Here is a 22,590-nt window from a genome sequence, read left to right as displayed (position 1 = left end):
TGAATTGCCGCAAGAATTTGGAACGCTCTTCCCCCAAAGATTAGGACCATCCCTTCATTCACTCTTTTCAAAAACGAAGTAAAAATGAGACTGCTGAATAATCTCCTTCCTATCTGAGGTGACTGTCAATGTCAATTTGATTTCATTGCTGGTGTTTTTCCTGTGTCTCTTTGTATTATCTTTTCATGCTGTATGTTCTATATTTTGTACAACGCTCTGACACCAAAATGTTGGTCTTGTTCGCGCTGATAAAACTTCATAAATAAAAAATAGATAAGTAAATAAATAAATAAATAAAGACAAAGGGCTGCATATTCTCTTTAGTTAGTCTGGAGCCAGGTCTGGCAGGGCAGAGCATCTGTGCACTTCAAAGGCTTGCCTCTAGATGTTTCTCCCCACTTCAAAGGCATAACTGAGGATATAAAAGAAAGACCTCAGACGCCACTATTTTAGTACATTTCGGGGCCTGTGGAAAGTCTGCCAGGAACAAGGACTGCTGTGCTGCCGAAGTACTGGTACTCTGGTGGACTCATGCTTTGCTGTGCTGCCTGTTGCCCTCTTGCCTGGGTGGAAAGGACTGGACCTGCATCTTTTGAACCCAGAACCCAGAGTGACTCTAAGGGCTAGTTGGCTGGCCTTCTGATCTGAAGCCTCAGGGACATAACAGGCTTCCAGAAACCGTGCACCTGCACCTGGACTCTGCCATTTGTAAGTCAACCCTGCCAAGTACTGCCATCCCAGTCCTGGACCCTTGGAAATTTGCCTATGGTGCTTTCAAGAAGAACTGAAGCATCTTCTCTGCTGAGCGACCCATCCTGGCACAGAACCGACGCATCTCATCGGCTGAGCGGTGCTACACCGAGCACAACCGACGCATCGCCACTGCTGTGTGGATTTAACCTGTCGCCGAAGACCTGCATCGCTCTCGCAGTCCTCGGAACCGATGCATCACAGAGGGCACGGCGCATCTCCAACCCAAGTTCTCACATCTTTCGTTTATAATAAGTTTGGCAGCGATGGACTCCACATAGCAGCCTCACAGCTCCTCGGAACCGATGCTGTGCCAACTGCGCGCTGTATTCCCAAAGCCAGGACTTCACATTGTAAGCCCTATCGATGGTATCCTCTACGCTGATTCAACAGGACCTCACACCGCAGCCTTGCCACATCTCAATATCAACGCATCGCTTCGGCTGAGTGGCACTTCTTCCACCTGGATCCACGCAGCGCTTTGATTCAGGAGTTAAGGTGCTTATTTGCAACCAGCCCACTCTCCATCGCTGTCGGCCTGAACTTGTGAAGATACTACCAAAAGCAACACTACCAACATCAGAACTTCTCAAGATGTCTCAAAGGTTGCTGCATGCCAAGTCCATCATAGAGAGGAGAACTAGAACTTAAATAACTTCACGAGGAAAGGTGGAAATGGATCAAGCTCTTGTTTGTGAGAATCAATAAACTGACAATTCTGTGTGTTTACTCAAAGTTTCCAGGACATCCCCACAATGGGATTTCCACTCCTTGCCTCTGGTACACATTAACAATGCAACACTATACAGCGCTAGCATTGTGCATGTGTAAATTGGTTCATAAGGGCGAATGTATGAGTGCGTTTGCTAACATTCCAGTCCTCACTCTACATGCACCACAAAAGAACCATTCAGAAAACGTTGTTTTAAACAAACAACACCGGCATGCACTTCACACTGTATCAAAACTATGTATTTGTTGAGCAATGCTGCTCTGCAGAGCAGTGTCGCCTGGCAATAACCACCTGTGTACCCCAGAGGAAGAACATAAACACCAAAGTCCACGGGAATATGCGCCCTTAGCGGATTGTAAATAGATTATTATTGAAGGGTACGTTGGGCTGATCACACTTCATTGACCAGACACAATGACACCACACCACAGTCATTCTCTCAATGACAATCACAAAGATGTGAGAAAAGGGCTCAAGATTCTGGAAGCACTGCAAGAACATTAAAATGGTGGAAATATGAGATTAAAGGACAACGCCCCAAACCCCAAAATGGCGTCTACCACCTGCACTACGTACATCTTTTAAAAAAACGATCCTTTGAGGTGATATGTTTAAAGAATGTTATACTCGCTGTACTGAAAGCTTTCTTGTTTGAGAGGAAAGGTTCACCATCGTCACTGTTTTTATAATGTTCACAGAAAGCAAATCCTAATTTTTTCATGAGCATAATTCCCCTGGTTTTACCCATCGTACTGTCGGTAATTGTGAAGATATATCTGTCTGGCGGGCTGTGCTCTGCCATGTTTACTGTAACTGGCTCCGTTGCCCCACCCGCTGCCTACTGCGGGCTATAAAACTCAAAACCCAGGTATAAATAGAAGACGCCCTCAGCACAATGTGTCTCTCACTCTCTGTCATCAGCCAGGCCAGTGCTGACGGCCACTGGCACCAGTCCAGACCATGTCAATAAGGCTCTTTTTAATTACTTCTGCTCACTGTCTCAGCAGGAAATGGGCTCTCGAAAGCATCATCGCCTAATGGACCTCACTGCTCGCGCGGGTGGCGGAATCCAGACCTCACTGAGAGCCCCATCTCCAGCACAGGGGTCAGGGATCAGGGATGGGTCCGGGCTGCGGGGCCCGATTCAGCCTGCAGGGCGCCTCTGAGGCGGACAGCAGCAAAACCCAGTGTCCCTGCCGAATATCTGCATGCAGACACAAGAGATGCACGGAATGGCGAACAAAATCGTATTTCCTTTACTTCTACAAAACAGTTAGGGGCAGATTTACAAGCCCCTTGCGCCACTTTTGCGTCACTTTTCCCATGTTAAAAATGACGCAAAAGTGGCGCAAGGGGCTTGTAAATCTGCCCCTTAGATTTTATTTTTTGTCAAAGGAGCTCCCAAGTTTTGCCCTTTGCGAAATGTGAAAGTTTAACTTCTTCATCGTTGCAAAGTTTTTTGAGGCATTTCAAGATAATATTTTCGACACTACCAGGTATATTCACTGCAATCAAACCCATCCTATGTGTAACATTTATGCAGATGTTTTCTCTGCAGGTTACTTTTAGCAGAGCTTTTCTGTGCATGATGGATTAGAAATGAGGTAATGGCTCAAGCCTTGCAGCCTTCATGGAGCTGCAAAGCACTATTTGGGCAGAGGAGAGGGAGAACTAGAGCGAGGCTTCCTGGATATGCAAGGCGAGGAGCAATGCTGGGGCTGCCGTGGTCCAGCCTCCAAGGAGAGGGCCAGGTGGGGTGTGACCAATGAAGCGGGTCGGGGGATGCTCCAACTGGGTGGTGCCAGTACTGTCAGGTCGGCTCAAACACTGGCACCAAAAAGCTCTGGGGCAGCTGTAACTACACAAAAGGCACCCAAATAATGCCCCAAAATGGATGCTAAATGTGCATATCTGGCATAATTCAGATCAAGTTCCTTATTTCACTTCTTCATGAAAACTCACAGTAGCCCCACCTTCCATGTAGTATATATTATCTATTTTTATTTCAACAAAACATCTTGAATGTGCAATGAAATTCACTATGCACCAAGGAGCTCCACTAACTTTGACTGTACCATGTCATCTGATGCATCACTGTCATCCTGCTGTGGGATGAAGAAATCTAGAAGCTGACGGAAGCGAATCAGTCCTTCATTGGTTATGCAAGGACTGTTGGTCGTTTGCACATCTCTGTTTTTCGCATTCTTTAAAGTACCACCAAACATTTTCCATATCTGCTGCTTCCAAGTATCAGCCGATGGCACCTCCACTATTTCTCACGGCTTAAGTATCCAAAATCTTCCTCTGTCACCTGGGAGTGCTACAAGACATGCACATGTAAATGTGAGGCCCTCACTTACTCTTAGTGCCGCCGTTTTGGGGTAAAAATGTAAACGGGCACCCGGTGCATACACTTCACGAGAAGCAGATCTAATCATTACATACTATAGGGTGATTCTCTCATTTTTAAACCTAACATATTTTGATAAATAATTATATTGAAAGGATAAACATTCTGGATGCTGAAATAAGAGGGATAATGTGGGAGGGGTAAATGACCATGGGAGATGTTTCTATTCTACTCCACACTGATTTGCATTATTTTTCTTTCATTTTCTGGAGGTATAGTGACATTCATATTGTTTGGTTATTTTCCAAACTTCACATCTCTCAACAAACATAGCATGTACTTGTATCCTGCACACCCCTCCCATAAAAACTTTTCCCCATCAGTCCCTTGAAATCAGCGTGTGATATTGTATATGCAATTGCCAATTTCAAATCAATGTATTTAGTGGTTCACAAAACACTACAACACATATACAACTAAAAATATACATGACAGCAGCATATCAATCACAGGCACAGTAGTATGGATTCAACTCAAACAATAAGAAAACAGACTCCAATCTGTGATGGAATCCGTAAGTAAGCGAAGCTACCTGCCAGGGTAAGTGTGGGACAGAAAATAGTCCCAAGCACCAAAATAAAGGTGCCCTCCAATAGTGAATAAGACAAAATGGCCCATTCTTGCACGAGGGCAGCTTTCCGCTTGTACCGATTGTGAGTGTTGTGGAAGGAAATCAACAGTGAAAACCAGCCCATCTAGCTGCAAAACAGGTCCACGAACAGAAAAAAAACCAGCCCACACACTGACCTCTCAGACCAGCCTGTCAGGCACTGCTTGATTATTCTATAGGCCTAAACTCCAACAATGCTGTGAAGTCACACTGATATTCCATAATGCGTGTTGTCCGCTAAGCTTGTGATCTCTGGCACACAGAGCCATCATCTCCCTTTTGCACACTGTTCATTCTAACCATACCGTTCTTACCTCTGAAGTTAGGATGCGTGTACGAGGCGTTCACCAGCTCTTCCAGGTTGTCTGTCTTCTCAGCCACCTCCAGCAGGAGTGGAATGGTGTCATTCTTCCCATCCCTCAGGTTCAGCATGGCCTTCAGCAGACAGGTCTTCCCAGTCAGTGGATCTGGGAGTAGAGAAAGGAGACAGAGCTGACGTTGGTTTTACCTTGTTATGTACTAGAGTAGTGTAGTGTGGCCATATTCGCAAGTCAGTGCTGATTATCAATATTTTTTTAACGATTTAGTGATCTAATGATGATATTATCAGTGATGTCATCAATGATGTCATTTGAGAAATCATCACTGATGTCATTAATTAGGTCATTGAACATGTCATGAGTAATGCAAAATATAATGCGATAAGCAGAGCACAACGGCTGTGCAAGTTATAGTGAGCTCAGTAAACTATAGTGAATTTCAGTGTTTTTTGTTTGTTTTAAACAGTAGTATATATATCATAAGGGGCGTAACTTGGTCAGTGAGATTTATGGGGGTTGAACTTCAAGTTTTTCAAAAATCACACTGGCATTTAATTTTAAAATAAATTATATAACAAGTAGGGCGCACGAGAGGGGCTTGTGGAGAGGTGGAAAGGGAGAGGAATGTAGATTCATAGGGGTGCTAAGTTAGAGAAAGCACAAGATTTTGTCAAAATAACCAACATTTTTGAAGACTTTCAAAACAGAGAGTGTGTGCATTTTTGTCTGTGTGTATGTAAAAACTTCTGGTTACAGCTGAGAGACACCTCACCATACCCGAATGAAACCACTTGTACCCAGCTACTTATCAGAAAATATATTTATTTAGAGGGTTGTAAAACCCCGACCCCGAAACAATGGCCCTATATACCATTACAAGACCTAACCTAAGAGTCAATTTAACCTTAGGTTTTTTTTCATATGTTTTTTTTTAACGTAAGCTAAAACCGTGGTGCCTTACCTGACTATAACGTCACATTAACCTTTGTTTTTTTAGTGAATTTCTCTTTTTTTAATCATATTCAGTGAACTCCCTCACAGATCACACATTTTGACCATGCGCAGAAAAGGGGCGGACCCTCTGGCCAATCCCTGTGTCCTGTAAGGGCAGCTGCAACATTACTGTTGATGTTTCGGCCAGGCAGTCAAATTGCTCGGTCCAGTGGGTTCAGGACCAGTCATGCTGGACCGAGATGGGCAATGGGATAAAAAGGTGCCTAGACGAATTAGATTGCTCTATTTTGTTCATTTGTGGTACCGCTAGAGCTGAGCGGTACTCCCATGGGATCAACTATCATTATATCAATACCTTCTGAACCTTAATTTAATCAAATAACAAAAAGGACGCTTTCTGAGTAAAGATCTAGCTTTCTGCCAAATTTGATGTCATTCTGTTCAGCTGTTTTTTCTACAACACTTCTCAAAATTCCTATGAGAAATTGCATTGGGGAAAATGTGTTTTTGGGCCACTATTTCTGTCAGCTCCTGCTTGATGGATCCTCCCAAAACTTTCCAGGAAGGTGCTGAGGTAGCTGAACTTTTTTTCGAAGGGAATATGTCGTGAAGATTCGTCAAAAGGTGCCCATGATATTAGCAAAACAAACAAGTGCTCTTCCTAACGGCACTCTGACCTAACCATAGCTACACACTGGCAAGTGGAGTGGAGTGGCTATGGAATGCCATAGATTACAATGAATACAGGACTATTCTATAACTCAAAAATACTCTGAATCATCAGAAATGTATTTATGTCAATTATGCATGTATACAGAAAGTAATTATTTTTTCAGTTTTTGACTGCTTCAGGCTGTGTTCAATGTTTTGTTCAGGACTCACATGCAGAGCGCACTTATTGGCTTTGTCAGATCTTGTTTTTGAGAGCAGTAGCGTTTGTCTGCTTCATAGGCACTTAATTGTAGTATATGCCGATAACATAAAAATTATTGTAATAATTTTCGTTTATTGGTAAAGAAGTACTGTATTTGCTTGTGAACCACTTGTTACCGTAAATATGAATTGAATTTCCTAGGAAATATGTTTTCTGTCTTCAAAGATTGTCTTTAAAATGTTATGTTTGTAAATTTCATTTATATCTGATCTCTATGACAGTCCTTTGCTGCAGAGACGGAAACAAAATAGCCAACAGCTAATTACTTTTAGGGAGATTGCTTTCAACTTCTTCCAAATGCATGTTTACACTGTCTGTCTTTGTACCTATTGTTACTTTGAAGTTTAGTCATATTTTGTGAAAGCTAAATAATGCAAACATAACCAAAGACTTAGTTGCTTTGTCAATTGCTTTAGGTCCCAGACAAAAAAATGATAATAAATAATGCCATAACAGTGTGTTCTACATGCTCTAGGGAACAGTGGGATTTAAGGAGTGCATTATTCATATTTCTTCCAGTGTTGTGCAAAGCTTTAATATAAAATGGGTTTTGAAAACAGTGCTATACGTGTGATTATCAGTGCCCCGGGATTGTGTGGTATTTTTCACCCTAATAGCTCCTAGCAGCCCCACGGTCAAACGCCTGGTGACTGAGCTATAGCCCACTATAGAGGCAGAGAACCCCCTGCCGCCATCTAGTGCCAGGCTGCAATGGGAGAAAGATTTGGTAACTATCCTTATAGATAAGCAATGGACGTATAGTCTCCCTCAGTGGCAGGCTCTGAGTTGTTTCCTTTAAATACATTCAAAGAATATACCACATCCCTTTAACCCCTTCTGTGCCATGCCCTTTCCCCCTCCTGTGCCGGGCGTTTCATTAGTGGGTGGCGTTCATGACGAGATAGTCTCGTCATGGGCACAGCGCGACCGTGCTCCATGACGAGACTATCTCGTCATGGGCACAGAAGAGGTTAAAACTTTTCTCACACAAATTGTGCGTGCACTCCTGATGCTCTAGATGTGGTGCGCCGGGGGCAGATTTTCTTCAACTCGTGTGGGAATGCCCCGCGATAGCTAAATATTGTCTGGAAGCGAGCCTGGTGACGGAGGTTGCGGCATTTAACCCCCAAGATTGGCTTACTGGGATACACTGGAAATACTGCCCACAACCTGCCATTTCATCTTGGTGGCACTGTTGCTGGCAAAGCGACGGGTGTCCATTGTGTGGGGTGTGGATCGCAGACCTAGGGTAAGGGACTGGTAGTAAGACATATCACTCTGTGATGTTACCCCTACCTAACACCTCCAGGGACATTTGGGGCCCGCTGCAAACATATTTACTGAGTCAGCATAACAGCAACATCAGAATAGACCCACTGGATGTGGAATGAGAGCACAGATCGACACTGGGAGACGGCGGTGCAACACCGTTGTGGACAATTGAGCAGGGGACTAATGGAGGGTTGATGGCGTGGACGGATGCACCGCACCGACCTGAGAGGCAGGGCTCTGAACTACAACACAGTGGTTGTTGGATTGTGTTGTGTGCACACCGTGGCGATTTCAAAATAATAGCGGGAATGTCTAGCACTCTTGTTAGAACTCTGCTGAGCTGTGTTTGTTTGATTGTTCTCCGTTTTTCTCTTTTACTTGAAATTCTTTTTTCTTTATACTTGTGTTGTTTAACTGATGAAAACCAATAAAAAGTATATATATATATTACCTACTGACGGTCGCCAGTAGGTAGTTGTAGTTAGGACCTATTTTCCATAGGAAATTCGCAACATTCTATTTCCAATAACTTTGGCGCTGGTCGACGAATCGGTGGCTCCTTTGCACCTCGCCTATTCTGACAACCGATACTTTGGAAAATTCAGTCTTTTCAGAGGCAGTTGTGTGATCAATAATTATAGTACATGTCTGACAAAGAAATGTCAATGTCATCTTCGCAACATTTTCAAAACTCGTGGGGCGCTCTGGTCCGCTCCTATCCTGAAAGTTTCAGGGTGATTCGTCAAGCAGGGGCCGAGAAAAAAGGGGGTCCCAAAACGCGTATTCCCCATGCAATTTTCCATAGGAACCTTTAGCCGTGGCTACAGCCCGAACTGCTAAACGGAATTACACCAAATTTGGCAAACAGGTAGCCCTTGGTTCAGACTCGTGCCTTTTTGTCCTGTGGCGATTTGTAAGTTGGAGTATGAATTCTCTTTCAATACTGAGGGTCTCTGAGGGACAACTAGCCAACAGGTATCTCCAGTATGCGCCAGGGAGCTGCGTTGCAGACAGGTGTTCAGAGGCCACGCACCCTTTTACACCTCTCTGCAACGCAGCTCTGTGGCGCTTACTGGAGGTACCTAGTGGTCTAGTTTGACCCTAGGGATCCTTAGATTCAAGGGGACTTAATCTCTCAACTTAAAACGGCCATAGGGCGTGTTTACACAGTGGGGAAGGGACGGGGCGGGGCCTGAGGTGACGTGTGCAAACATGCCCTATGGCGCGTTTTAAGTTGGGGAATAATTTCCCTTCAATCCTGAGGGGTCCGGGTGCCAACTAGCCCACCAGGTGCTTCCAGTAAGCACCACTGCGCTGCATAGCAGAGAGGTGGTCTAGGACATGCCCCTTTTTACACCTCTTTGCAATGTAGCTATGTGGCGCTTACTGGAGGTACCTAGTGGGCTAGTTGGACCCTAGGGACCCTCAGGATTCAAGGGGACTTCATCTTCCAACTTAAAACGCCCACAGAGCGTGTTTGCACAGTGGTGAAGGGAGGGGACGGGGCCTGAGGTGACGTGTGCAAACACACCCTGTGGCGTGTTTTAAGAGGTAGTTTTAATCCCCCTGCCCTATTATATACTAGGGGCTTACAGAGGAGGTCATGCTAATCACAGCGAGACCCCAATGCATAGTGTTCCCTAGTGTATGTAGGTGTTTTCACTGTATTCTATGTGTCTTTAAACATAGCACTTCCTCGAGTACTGGTGAGTCAGACTCAGTTACCACCAGTATCTGTCTTTAAATAAATAAATAAATAAAAGACCGGCATCGCGCCGGAGGCCACGCTGAGGGTAAAGGAGGATTTTGCAACAAGGCTTCTTTCTGCTCTTCTGTTTGTTCTTTCTGCACGTTTTTCTTCTTCCTGCACTTTTCTTTGTCTTTGAGGACTTCTGTTGCTTCTTTCTGCATTTCTTTTTTTTCTTTCTGTGCGTTTTTTTGTCTTTCTTCACATGTCCTATCTCGGTAGGCATAGTTAGATATTAGCATTTAAAAAACCTTTGAAATTCACTGAAAAAAACATAGGTTTCAGGCACGTTATAATTAGGAATTAGCATTTAAAAAACCTTAGAAATTCACTGAAAAAAACATTGGTTTCAGGGGCGTTATGGTTAGCTGGACATTTCACTCGTACAAAACCATAGAAATTCCCCCATTATAGTTAGTTCAGCTAACTATAACTCGCGCACCCGCAATGCACTGCTGATGACGTCACATATTACATCACTCATGACATGGTCAGTGACATCACTCATGACATCACTGATGACATCTCAAATTACATCACTAATGACATCATCCTTGTGATAGAGTGGCAGACCTCCTCTCACCCTAATATAACCTTTGATACACACATACAAAAATATAAACTACAAATTTAAAAACAATGGACATACCGATACCAGTTACAACATGTCATGAGTGATGTAATATGTGACGTCATCAGCAGTGCATTGCGGGCGCGCGAGTTTTAGTTAGCTGAACTAACTATAACGGGGGAATTTCTATGGTTTTGTACTAGTGAAATGTCCAGCTAACTATAACGCCCGTGAAACCTATGCTTTTTTCAGTGAATTTCTAAGGTTTTTTAAATGCTAATTCCTTACTATAAAGTGCCTGAAACCTATGGTTTTTTCAGTGAATATATATATATGTATATATATATCACTGAAAAAACCATAGGTTTCAGTACAGGACTATCATATGCACTCATACACCTATATAGACACTCACACAACACCACTCATCCATAGAGATACTCACACACCTAGTCAGTCATGCAAATAATGAATCACACTGTCATTTACTCACCTATCCAGTCATACACACACCAGCTCACTTACTCATACAAATACTAGCACATTCTTACGCTCTTATACAATTACAGATACAAGCACACACTCATCCATACAGCCACTCTCACAATCACACACTCTCACTTATAGCCATTTATATACTCCAACACACATATATACTGCCTTTCACATATGTAGTTACTCACACATGTACCACTGAGATATACATTCACCCACTAACACACCCATACACACACTCACCCACCCATACAGTCCATCACAGATGCACTCTTGAAACCATGCAACCAGTGAATCACCCACTCACACATCTATGCACAGTCACACACACCCCACCCACACAAACACTCAGGTACCCATACAGATACTCAGACAACCAATCAATAACCCATATAGACACTCATGTAGCTATTCACAAACCCATGCAGCCTCTTACACACCAACAGACAGACGGATACAGACATTCACACAGTTTAGTCACTAACCCATGCATTTAGTAAGATACGTTTAATCACTCACTTATAGTCAGTCACACACCTACTAAATCATCCATTCAGACACTTATACACCCACTCATTCTTCAATACGCCTTTCCCTATATATATTAAACATATTTAAACTTTACAGAAACACACAGTCACTGGATGATGTCATCAGTGATGTCATTTGAGATGTCATCAGTGATGTCATCAGTGATGTCACTGACCATGTCATGAGTGATGTAATATGTGACGTCATCAGCAGTGCATCGTGGGGGCACAAGTTATAGTTAGCTGAACTAACTATAACGGGGAAATTTCTCTGGTTTTGTATGAGTGAAATGTCCAACTAACTATAACTTTCCATAAAACCTATGGTTTTTTCAGTGAATTTCTAAGGTTTTTTAAATGCTAAATTCTAACTATAACGTACCTGAAACCTATGGATTTTTCAGTGAATTTCAGAGATTTATTAAATGCTAGTTTCTAACTATGCCTTTCAGAGGTAGGACATGTGAAGAAAGAAGAAAAAACGCACAGAAAGAAGCAAATGAAATGCAGAAAGAAGAAACAGAAGTCCAAAAAGACGAAGAAAAAAGCAGGAAGAAGCAAGACATGTGCAGAAAGAACCAACAGAGGAGCAGAAAGAGGCATTGTTGCAAAAGCATCCTGTGCCTACAACTTTTTCAGACGGGTACTGGTGGTAACTGACTCTGACTAACCAGGACCGGAGCCAGTGCTATGCTAAAAGACACTTAGAATACAATGAAAACACCTATATACACTAGGGAACACTATGCATTAGGGTACTCCTGTGATTAGCATGACCTCCTCTGTAATGCCCTAGTACATAATAGGGCAGGGGCATTAAAACTACCTCTAAGTCAGAGGTGCAGAAATATGCTATTTTAACTAGTAGTCGCGTTTGCAGAGTGGTGGAGAAAGGGTGCTGGGCGTCCAACCAACGCTCAGGAATTTTGCTGCGTAGGACTTACAGGAGATACCAGGAGGGATTCTTGGCCCCCAAACTCCCTCAGGACTAAATTGGACTTTATCCCCCATCCTGTAGTCTGCCACGAGGCACGTTTGCAGAGTGGTAGAGAAAAGGGGCCATGGCCTCCGAAGACGTCTTAGCAATCCGACTGTGTGGGACTTACTGGAGGTAACAAGAGGGGTAGTTGGCCCCCGAGGACATCCTTGAGGGCCAACTTCCCAAACTATTACCTCCAGTCAGTCTCACACAGCAGCATTGGTAAGTACTCGTACCAGGCCATGCCCACTTTGCCCACCACTCTACAAACGCGCTCCCTGGCATGCTCTTGGATGGGGATTGAAGTCCCCTTCACTGCTGGGGGTCCTTTAGGGGCCAACTAGCCTTCCTTTTACCTCCTGTAAGCCCCTCGCAGTGGGATTGGTGAGAGGTAGACAAAGGCCATGCTCCCTTTCTCCACCACTCTGCAAACGCGCCCTCTGGCCTGTTGTAAGTTGGGGATTAAGTCCCCTTGAATCATGAGGGTCCCTGGGTTCCAACTAGCCCACCAGGTACCTCCAGTAAGCGCCACAGAGCTGCGTTGCAGAGAGGTGTAAAAAAGGGCGTGGGCTTCACCACCTCTCTACAACGCAGGCCTGTGGCGCTTACTGGAGGTACCTGGTGGGCTAGTTGGCCCACAGGGACCCTCAGGATTGAAGGGGAATTAATTCCCCAACTTAAAACGCGCCACAGGGTGTGTTTGCACATATGTCACCTCAGACCCCGCCCCCTCCATTTACCACTGTGCAAACGCGTCCTGTGACGCATTTAAAGTTGGAGGATTAAGTCCCCTTGAATCCTGAGGGTCCCTGGAGTCCAACTAGCCAACCAGTTACCTCCAGTAAGCGCCACAGAGCTGCGTTGCAGAGAGGTGTAAAAAGGGGAGTGGCCTGGACCACCTCTCTGCAACGCAGCCCTGTGGTGCTTACTGGAGGTACCTGGTGGGCTAGTTGGCCCCCAGGGTCCCCCAGTATTGAAGGGGAATTAATTCCCCAACTTAAAACACGCCACAGGGCGTGTTTGCAGTGTGTTGCTGGGAGGGGGCGGGGCCTCCGGCACGATCGCGTCTTTTTTATAATTATTTTTTTTGGAAGGGGGCTGTGGGGCCCCCTTCTTTTTAATTTTTTTTGGCCCTGGGGACCCCATCCCACAGGGCCTGACCCCCATTTAAAAAAATATATATATATATATATTAACGGGAAGGTGGCCGCGTGGACCCCCCTCCTGTGGCCAATTCAGGCCCCGGGGACCCCATCCCCCGGGGCATGGGCAAATATTTTTTTTATTATTATGGAGGGGGGCAGCGTGGCCCCCCTCCTCAGGCCATTTGTGGCCCCAGGGACCCCATCCCCTGGGGCAGGCCTGTGCGTGTTTTTGTTTAAAAAATGTATTTTAATTATTATTGGGGAGGGGGGCCGTGTGGCCCCCCTCCTGGGCCACTCCTTGCCCCGGGGACCCCATCCCCCAGGGCCTGGCCTCTCGTTGGGGACCGTGGGGGGAGCTCCAATGCCCCCACGGTCCCAGCCGGCTCCCCGCCTCCTGCGGGAGCCGGCATTGCTTTTCCACAAGGGGAGCTGCTAACATGCAGCTCCCAGTGTCGAAAAGCACTCTGGTTTGAATTTTGGAAGAGAGAGCAGGTTTCCTGCTCTCTTCCAAAATCCAAATCACAGATTGCTTTACAGGGCAAACAGCAGTGTCCCAGGGTTAGGCACCCAAGGACACTGCAGGAACCAGCCCTGGGGGATGGCGGTCCCTAGGGCCATCACTGGCTCCGGGAGGGGGGCCGCGCGGCCCCCCTCCCATCCAAAGCACAGCCCCGGGGAGGTGGTGGTCCCCGGGGCTCGGGGGGTCCACAACGGACCCCAAATTTGCATTTTAGTGCCCCGGGGAGGTGGCGGTCCCCGGGGCGTGTTGGGTGCTTGAGCCCCCACACAGGTTTAATTATTTATTTTAAAAACCCCAGGGGGTGGTCCTTTGAGGCCCCCCACACATTTTGAAATTAGCCCCGGGGGTGGCGGTCCCCGGGGCTTGGGCGGGCTGCATGCCCCCCGCCGCAAATATGTAATCAAGCCCCAGGGAGGTGGCAGTCCCTGGGGCAGTGTGGGGGGATTGGGGCCCCCCACACATTTTGTTCACTGCCCCCGGGACCTGTCCCACCCGGGGGCTTAAATACCACGAAGCATGGGAGCCAGCACTTCGGTTTTTTTTTCCGGGTGGATTCGCGCACCCAGTGCGAATACGGCCGATTTTTTTTTTTAAAAAAATGCTTTTTTTGGGTCCTTGTGGGACCCCCTGAGCAGGCCTAGGTGGTCAGGGTGTTTCTACCCTGCCCCCTTTTCTTGTTTTACGTGATTGTTTTTCTGTTTTCTTGTCACAAGATGGCTGCCAACACTTCCTGGTTTGGAGTGCTGACAGCCAATTAGAATGAAGCTCGTGGTCGGGAGGGTCCGCGGCAATAGATATCGAAACTTTAATTTTTTTATTTTCTCGGCAACTACTGAACGGTTTTACACCATTTAAAAAAAAGGGCGCTTTCTGAACCAAGCACTACCTTTTTGCCAAACTTGGTGTAATTCCGTTCAGCAGTTCAAGCTGTAGCCGTGTCTAAAGTTTCCTATGGGAAATGCATTTTTTTACCTCTATTTTTTGTATTTCTCAGGAACTACTGAATGGATTTGCACCATTTAACAAAAAGGTATCTTTCTGACCCAAGGGCTACCTTTTTGCCAAATTTGGTGTAATTCCGTTCAGCAGTTCGGGCTGTAGTCGTGTCTAAAGTTTCCCATGGGAAATAACATGGAGAAAACATGTTTTGGGACCCCCCTTTTTTCTCGGCCCCTGCTTACCGAATCACCCCGATAGATTCGTCAACCGGCACCAAAGTTATTGGGAAAACAAAAAACGAGTTTCCTATGGAAACTAGGTCCTAACTATAACTACCTACTGACGACTGCTAGTAGGTAGGTAATATATATATATATATTACCTACTGGCGGTCGCCAGTAGGTAGTTATAGTTAGGACCACGTTTCCATAGGAAATCCGCAACATTCTATTTTGAATACCTTTGGCGCCGGTCGACGAATCCTCGCGAATTTTTCAAAATAGGTGGGGCGCTACGCTCCGCTCCTACCCTGAAAGTCTCGGGGGGATTCGTCAAGCGGGGGCTGAGATAAAAGGGGGGTCCCAAAACGCGTTTTTCCCATGCATTTTTCCATAGGACCTTTAGACAGGGCTACAGCCCGAACGGCTGAACAGAATTACTTGAAATTTGGCAGAGAGGTAGTCCTCAGGTCAAGGAAGTGCCTTTTGTTGGTTTGGTGTAAATCTGTTCAGTAGATTCTGAGAAAATAGCCTTTAAATCAATATATATCTGAGCCAGCTTACCGTGCGCTTACGGTACGCTTACCGTACGCGTACGGTGGCGTGCGTGAGCGCGATTCTGATTGGCTCTTAGATCTTAGTAAACATTCGAATCGGCCGAAACCAGGAAGCGGCGGCCGCCATTTTCTCTCTCGCACTGAGAGCGATGATTAAAATACAAAGACCAAAAACATGTAAAGGGGCTGTTTGGACAGCACCAAAACACTTAGCCATGTAGAGGGTGTCCCCAAAGATCCCCCAGGGCAAAAAACGCCATTTTTATTTTTTCGCTAATTTCGCCGATTACGCTTACCGTACGGTAAAAAAATATTTAAAAAAAATATATATCCTCACTCTCCCCACCCCGTGTGCAAATGGTGCCCGAAGAGCACCATTTGTGCATGGCTCATCACATGTGTGAAAAAATAAAATTTTACTTTACAAATCGAACTGCATCATATGTCCTCCATGTGCAAACGGTGCGCGAAGCGCATCGTGCGTACATGGCCCATCAAGCGTAACATGGGCACGCGGTGCGCGTAGCGCACCGCGTGCCCACCGTGCGTGCACGGCACTAACTGCGTAAAGTGGGTGCACGGTGCGCGAAGCGCACCGCGTGCTCACTGTGCGCGCACGGTGCGCGAAGCGCACCGTGCGCGCACGGAACGAACTGCGTTAAGTGGGCGCGCACGCCACGAATGGCGTAAAGTAACTTAGCATTTAAAAAACCGTACAAATTCACTGAAAAAACCATAGGTTTCACACACGTTATAGTTAGGAATTAGCATTTAAAAAACCTTGCAAATTCACTGAAAAAACCATAGGTTTCACACATGTTATAGTTAGCGGAAATTTTACTGATAAAAAAACAATGAAATTCCCCCGTTATAGTTAGTGCAGGCAACTATAACTCACGCGACCGCAATCTTCTGCTGATGACATATGTGTCTTTATGAAAAAAAAATATTTGTAATATATGTATAGCTAAAAAATGTATGGAAGAAGACATGGGCAAATAAGTGTCTAAATACAGTATTAGCATCAGCAGAGGATTGCGGTCGCGTGAGTTATAGTTGCCTGCACTAACTATAACGGGGGAATTTCATTGGTTTTTTATCAGTAAAATTTCCGCTAACTATAACATGTGTGAAACCTATGGTTTCGCCCACTTTACGCAGTTAGTGCCGTGCACGCACGGTGGTCACGCCGTGCGCTGCGCGCACCGCGTGCCCACGTTAAGCGGGATGGGCCATGTACGCACGATGCGCTTCGCGCACCGTGCGCACATGGGGGACATATTATGCGCATCTTTGTGAAATGTATTCTTTGTTAAATTCATAAAAGTTAGATGCCATGCACAATTAGTGCCCTTCGGGCACCATTTGCACACGGGGTGGGGAGATTGTGGATAATTTTTTTTTTTATAATTTTTTACCGTACGCGTTCGGTAAGCTTAAACGGCGATTTTCCGAAAAAAAACAAAACATTTTTTTTACCTTGGGGGTGGTTTGGAGACTTTCAGGGTAGGAGCGGAGCGTAGCGCCCCACCTATTTTGAAAAATTCGCGAGGATTCGTCGACCGGCGCCAAAGTTATTCAAAATAGAATGTTGCGGATTTCCTATGGAAACGTGTTCCTAACTATAACTACCTACTGGCGACCGCCAGTAGGTAATATATATATATATATATATATATCCTGCTCTGATGCACCGTAAACAGCACGTCACTCTTGAGGCGGGTGCTTCGTCGCGGCAATGCTCCGCGATAAATTCTCGCTACCGATTCCTCCTTCTTACAAGGAAATTAGCACTCACGGGGTCAGATTGCAGCAAATTTCATTTATTTGGAACGTGCAACCAACAAACGCGTTTCGGAACTAATCCTTCGTCAGTGTTTACAATTGACACTCGACGGCAGCATGTTTTTAAGCGCCATGGTTATGGACATGGAAATCAAAGCGGGGTAGTGCTTATGTAAATACAAGCGCCATTTTGTAATGGTATTCACATTGTTGCCTGAATGTAATGCTTATATAAGCACATAACAATTCATAGTATATTCAATGAAATATCATAGTAACATCCATGGATATGATCAATATAAATAAATACCATTAAATCTGTATGAGAAAGGCACGAATTCTCACAATTGTAGAGTGTGCCTATGCCGTGGTGACGGGAGTGGACAGTCAGCAAGACTGTTCATGTTGCCCTCACACATCCCTTAGAGTATGTCATGCTTCATAATCAGGTGTTGCTCCTTGTTGGGCCGGTGCTGCAATGCCCAATGGGTCCCCCGAAGGGTCGCTTTTGCAGTGATCTTTTTCAGGGTTGCCGTATGGATGAATGCAAGTAAGAGGGGTTATTTCTAAAGTGGGGTGTTGGGTGTGAGGTTAAAACTGGTAGGGGGATTTCCTAATACAATACTTTATTAATAGGAATACACTTCCAGGGATAAAAAAGCCTATTAAAGGTTGTGGCTACCTCAGGTGTAATAGGAAAGCAGGGGGTCATACAGGTGTGGAGACAGGTAAGGGGACTGCACTTCCTGTCTAGAGAGGGGGACCTAATGGCGCTCACTCCTCAAAAAGATTGTTGTTGGTGACATATTTCGCGACTGTTGGTCTTAAGGATCCGGGGTGCTTAATCAGGACAAAAAAACAAATATGTAGTGGATACACTACCCCCACACTGATTGGTGCCAAATTGTGCAACACCTACCCTCCTATGAGTCCCCGGAGATTCCGAGGACTCTTAGAAGGGTAGGTGTTGCCAACTGGGCCGCCAAACCAAACTGTAGCATGCCCACACGCGGTGCCACTGCGTCACCCGATGACACGGCTATCCACAGAACTATAGGTCGTTTTGGATCAACATGATACACACAGAGTAGGTAGCATGATTTGGCACCGCTCAGTGTGGGGTAGTGTATCTACTACATATTTGTTTTTTTGTCCTGATGAAACGCCCTGCTTTAGAAATAACCCCTCTCACTTGCATTCATCCATACGGCACCCCTGAAAAAGATCTCTGCAAAAGCGACCCTTCGGGGGACCCGTTGGGCATTGCAGCGCCGGCCCAACAAGGAGCAACACCTGATTATGAAGCATGACATCCTCTAAGGGATGTGTGAGGACAACATGAACAGTCTTGCTGACTGTCCACTCCCGTCACCCCGGCATAGGCACACTCTACAATTGTGAGAATTCGTGCCTTTCTCATTCTTTAACTTCACTAAGGAACACGAGTCCTTTGATTATCTTTTATGTTGATTACTAGGATCGCGGGCTTCTGGACCTGCCCCCCGCTCCCCGAATCCCTTTCCTCTCTGAAAGGGTTTCTTTTTTGAAACGGATAATTAAATAACACCAATTGAGAGTTAAAAAAAGGCATCACCTGTCGATGTTGCTGTTTTCTGCACAAAGATGTACATGTCCTAATATTTTCCAGGCTCTCTACCCTCTGCTTTATTTTTGTGGGTTTGACCTGTTCAAATGTACCTGTGGTATAATAGTAATATAAAGTTTACCGGGTGAGGTGAATTACACATTACCTGTACTTCTGATTACCGTGTAAATATGGGTTTCTGTAGGAACTGGTTACAACTAGGGCACTTGTAAACAGTCCTTTGGAGGACACTTTATGATAGAAAGCTTGATTTAATTGTGTTCTTGGACAGCAGCTGGTTAGGGGATTTGTAGACTCACTTGTGTGGTGGTAAGGCAGCATACCTAACAAAGTGCTTGTAATAGCGTGCTCACATATGCACTACTGCAAACAAAGCATGTTTACTAACTCCTTTTACAGTAGGCACTTTGCACAACTGTTTCTGCACAGACTGCCTGGATACAGGTTTGGTTTAATTCCCTGCACCATGTGTGCTCTTGGACAGGAGCTGCTTATGAGAACTTGCACGCAAGCTTATAAAAAATAGGTATGCTACATTATTGCTACATGACTGATACCACCCCAATACAATGGTGCACACCTCCATCAACATCCCAGCTCCACTGCCCTTTCACCACTTGCACTGTTCTTCCTCCACAGTACTAACCATCAGCACCTCACAACCATTCGACCACAGTAAAAATCAGACCCCTTCAGAACCACTGACACCATGGCGATCAACCCCATAAATTCACAGCTACCCCACAACACCACACACCACCGCATAGCCCTGTGCTATTAATCCCATTACTGCACTGTTGTCCCCGATTCACTACCACCTCACACCATATCATCATCTCATAGTCATTGCCAATGTCAGAATCTCCTCAGCACCAGACCCATCACAAGGGGTGGGAACAGGAGATAACATTGTGGGGACAAACTCTTGCATTATGACCTGCCTTTAATAATAGAGCACGAGACCTGACTTGTCCCATCTTAATGCAGCCAATACAGCAACACCACTAGATGGCATCAAATATTGTGTTTTTCATTTCTCTAGAGTAGTCTTCTTAATTACAAGCTGTCTTTTTGTTTGACAACCTAAGAGACTCACTGCCTAATTTTCACACTCCGGCTCCAACTCTTCTGTTCCGCTTCAGCACTGCACTCTTGGTTCTGTCTGCTCATTCTACCTTTGTTCTGGATTTAGAAGGATAACTTGGTTCTCTCTGCCCCTCACATGTACTGCATGATTGGGTATGCCCTTCAGTGATCACCACGTCTGAATAAACAGGTATTGTGTGGGTGGATCAAAACTTGCACACAACTACTTGGGCACAACTTCATGCTCGGTGTACAAAATCTATTACTTTAAAGCACAAATCCAGTCTGTTACTCATGCTCGCGTTCATACAACCACCAATTGATGCACTCATCCATTCATAATACCACACATGCATACATAAACCCAACAATCAATGAAGAATCCCTTTCAGTTATAGGCCAGGCCAAATGACTTTGACACTGGGTGTTTCTCTTTTTGCCTCCCTATTTTCCAAAAGATACGGAAGAATTGCTGTGCACACAGTGATGAAAGCACAGGGATACACGGATTGACGCAGGATATTTGCCCTTGCCCTACCGACATACCAGGCTGCAGGGTTGGTGGGATGGGTCCCGAGCACTGCGGACCAGGATCAACTCCAGAGCTTACTTCTTGGTTGGCAGCTGTGTCACATTGTTCCCCTAGAGGCAGCCATGTTGGGCTTTTGGACACTCTAATCACCTACACCGCTGTCTTGTTACTTTATTTTCAAGCAAACAGGAACAAGAGTGAAATGGTGGGGTCAGGTGTGGCTCCTCCACTAGGGTGGAGGAGTGTCGCCCCACTGATTTCTCACAGTGCAAGAAAGCCAAAACATAAAATGGTAATAGCTTTTGGTTATTACCATTTTATGTTTCTTTGCGCATTGCGGATGGGTGGGTGGGAGGAGCTGCCCGGGCAGGGTAGGAGTGGTTTGCCCACTCCTGAGTGCACAAAGACTGTTTGGCCAGCCCTCACTGGCCGCACAAAACCAGCCATGTGCATTCTGCACTTCTCCATGCAGGCTGCATTGCAGCCTACATGGAAAACATGCCATCACCTTCAGCCCCTGGCTGGGCGGCGTACCAACCAATCACAATGCTCCACTGGAGCGTAGCGATTGGTTGAGGGGAGGGAGGCTGCCTGCTTACTGTTCTTATCGGAGGCAGGAGAGCAGGAGCAGTGAAGACGCGTTACCCGGGCTGGCAGAAAGGTAGGTTTAAATGTTTTTATTATTATTATTGATACCCCCCTGCCCATTTATCCCCCCTCCCCGCACGACTCCCTGCCTGCCTCCCCACCCACGAGCAATGCCGGCCGCTACTGGGCGGGGGCCATGTTGGAGGGAAAACGGCTGCCTCCCAGTGTAAACTGGTTTAGAAATGTTGCTTTCTTCCTCCTTTCATCTGAGAAGTGGACCAAATTACTCTTCAAATCCATCTCTAATATTTGTGTGTGTGCTCTCATCCCTCTAATATTGTTGTGTGTGCCCTGATCCCAAGCTAGTGGCCATCTTGGGAGGAGGACAATAGCTTTATCAACTCCTTCAGTTAGAGAGAAGAATAGCTGATCATATGGAAACTTATATATAAACCGTCTTATCTGAAAACGAGTTTGTTCTATTGTATCTTGTAACTTGAAACCTGTTATAAGCAATATGCAATGTAATTAACTATTTGAACATGGCAAAGTATATAGCATTCTGTAGAAATGTATTCATGTGTTAAACTTGTTTAACTGACGTAACTTTGTATAATGTTATCATGCAACAATTGCTATGTGACTATTCTTTTGCAGACAGCTTATATGTAGTAGTAGAAACACAATATGGATTGTAGGTCCAAAACCAAAGCAGATGGACGAAAATTCCCCAAACCAAGAAAGGGCATAGAGTGAGTGAAGGGCTGCACTACCATAACAATTGTTGAACCTCTACGAAGTGACCATGAGCCGTAAAACAAAACAATGCTAAATGGAAAAGGTGGGAAGCTGTACGACCAATCTGCCTCACATTTAGCACACTAAAGGGTTGAATATTCAGCGCTGTGTCTTCCCAGTTTTCCTGGGGAGTGAGGTGTCAACCGTAGCTGCAGAGGTGCGACTCTGTAGTTATGGTTAAGTTTGACTCATGAAAGGAAATGTGATATATAAATGTTTTCATGTTTTGCCACCATTTGATTAAACTGCAAGGAACTTGTAAAAATGTTGATTCACCCTCACCAGTGCAATGCTGCAGAGTTCAATGCGGGCCTGGAAGAAATCTCCAAATTTCGTGTTACAAAATATTCAGATTCCGGAAATTTCTCTGCTGTTTGGTCTACACAACTTTGCATGCTGGAGGATTGCCCATGCAGAAAATGTTTCAAGGAGTGGCATTGAGGACGTGATGTATATGTTGGCGGGAAGAGAACTCTGTTGCAGCGGTGACAAATGTTCCTCCATGCCACCA

The 22,590-nt window shown here is 45.4% G+C and overlaps 1 protein-coding gene across 5 annotated transcripts in view; it reads right to left on the bottom strand.

Moving 5' to 3' along the window:
* Positions 1-22,590, bottom strand: part of LOC146858393 (transient receptor potential cation channel subfamily V member 1-like) — a 194,082-nt gene that overhangs the window by 66,436 nt on the left and 105,056 nt on the right. For all 5 annotated transcript variants that reach the window (XM_085649311.1, XM_085649312.1, XM_085649309.1 and 2 more), the window contains exon 4: positions 4,818-4,970. In XM_085649311.1, coding sequence (XP_085505437.1) covers positions 4,818-4,970 — 153 coding nt within the window. The remainder of the gene's footprint in view (positions 1-4,817; positions 4,971-22,590) is intronic.

Source organism: Triturus cristatus, chromosome 3_2 (assembly GCF_964204655.1).
Source record: "Triturus cristatus chromosome 3_2, aTriCri1.1, whole genome shotgun sequence".
NCBI lineage: Eukaryota > Metazoa > Chordata > Amphibia > Caudata > Salamandridae > Triturus > Triturus cristatus.
Note: the sequence above shows the minus strand (reverse complement) of the source record. Positions and strands in the feature narration are given on the sequence as shown.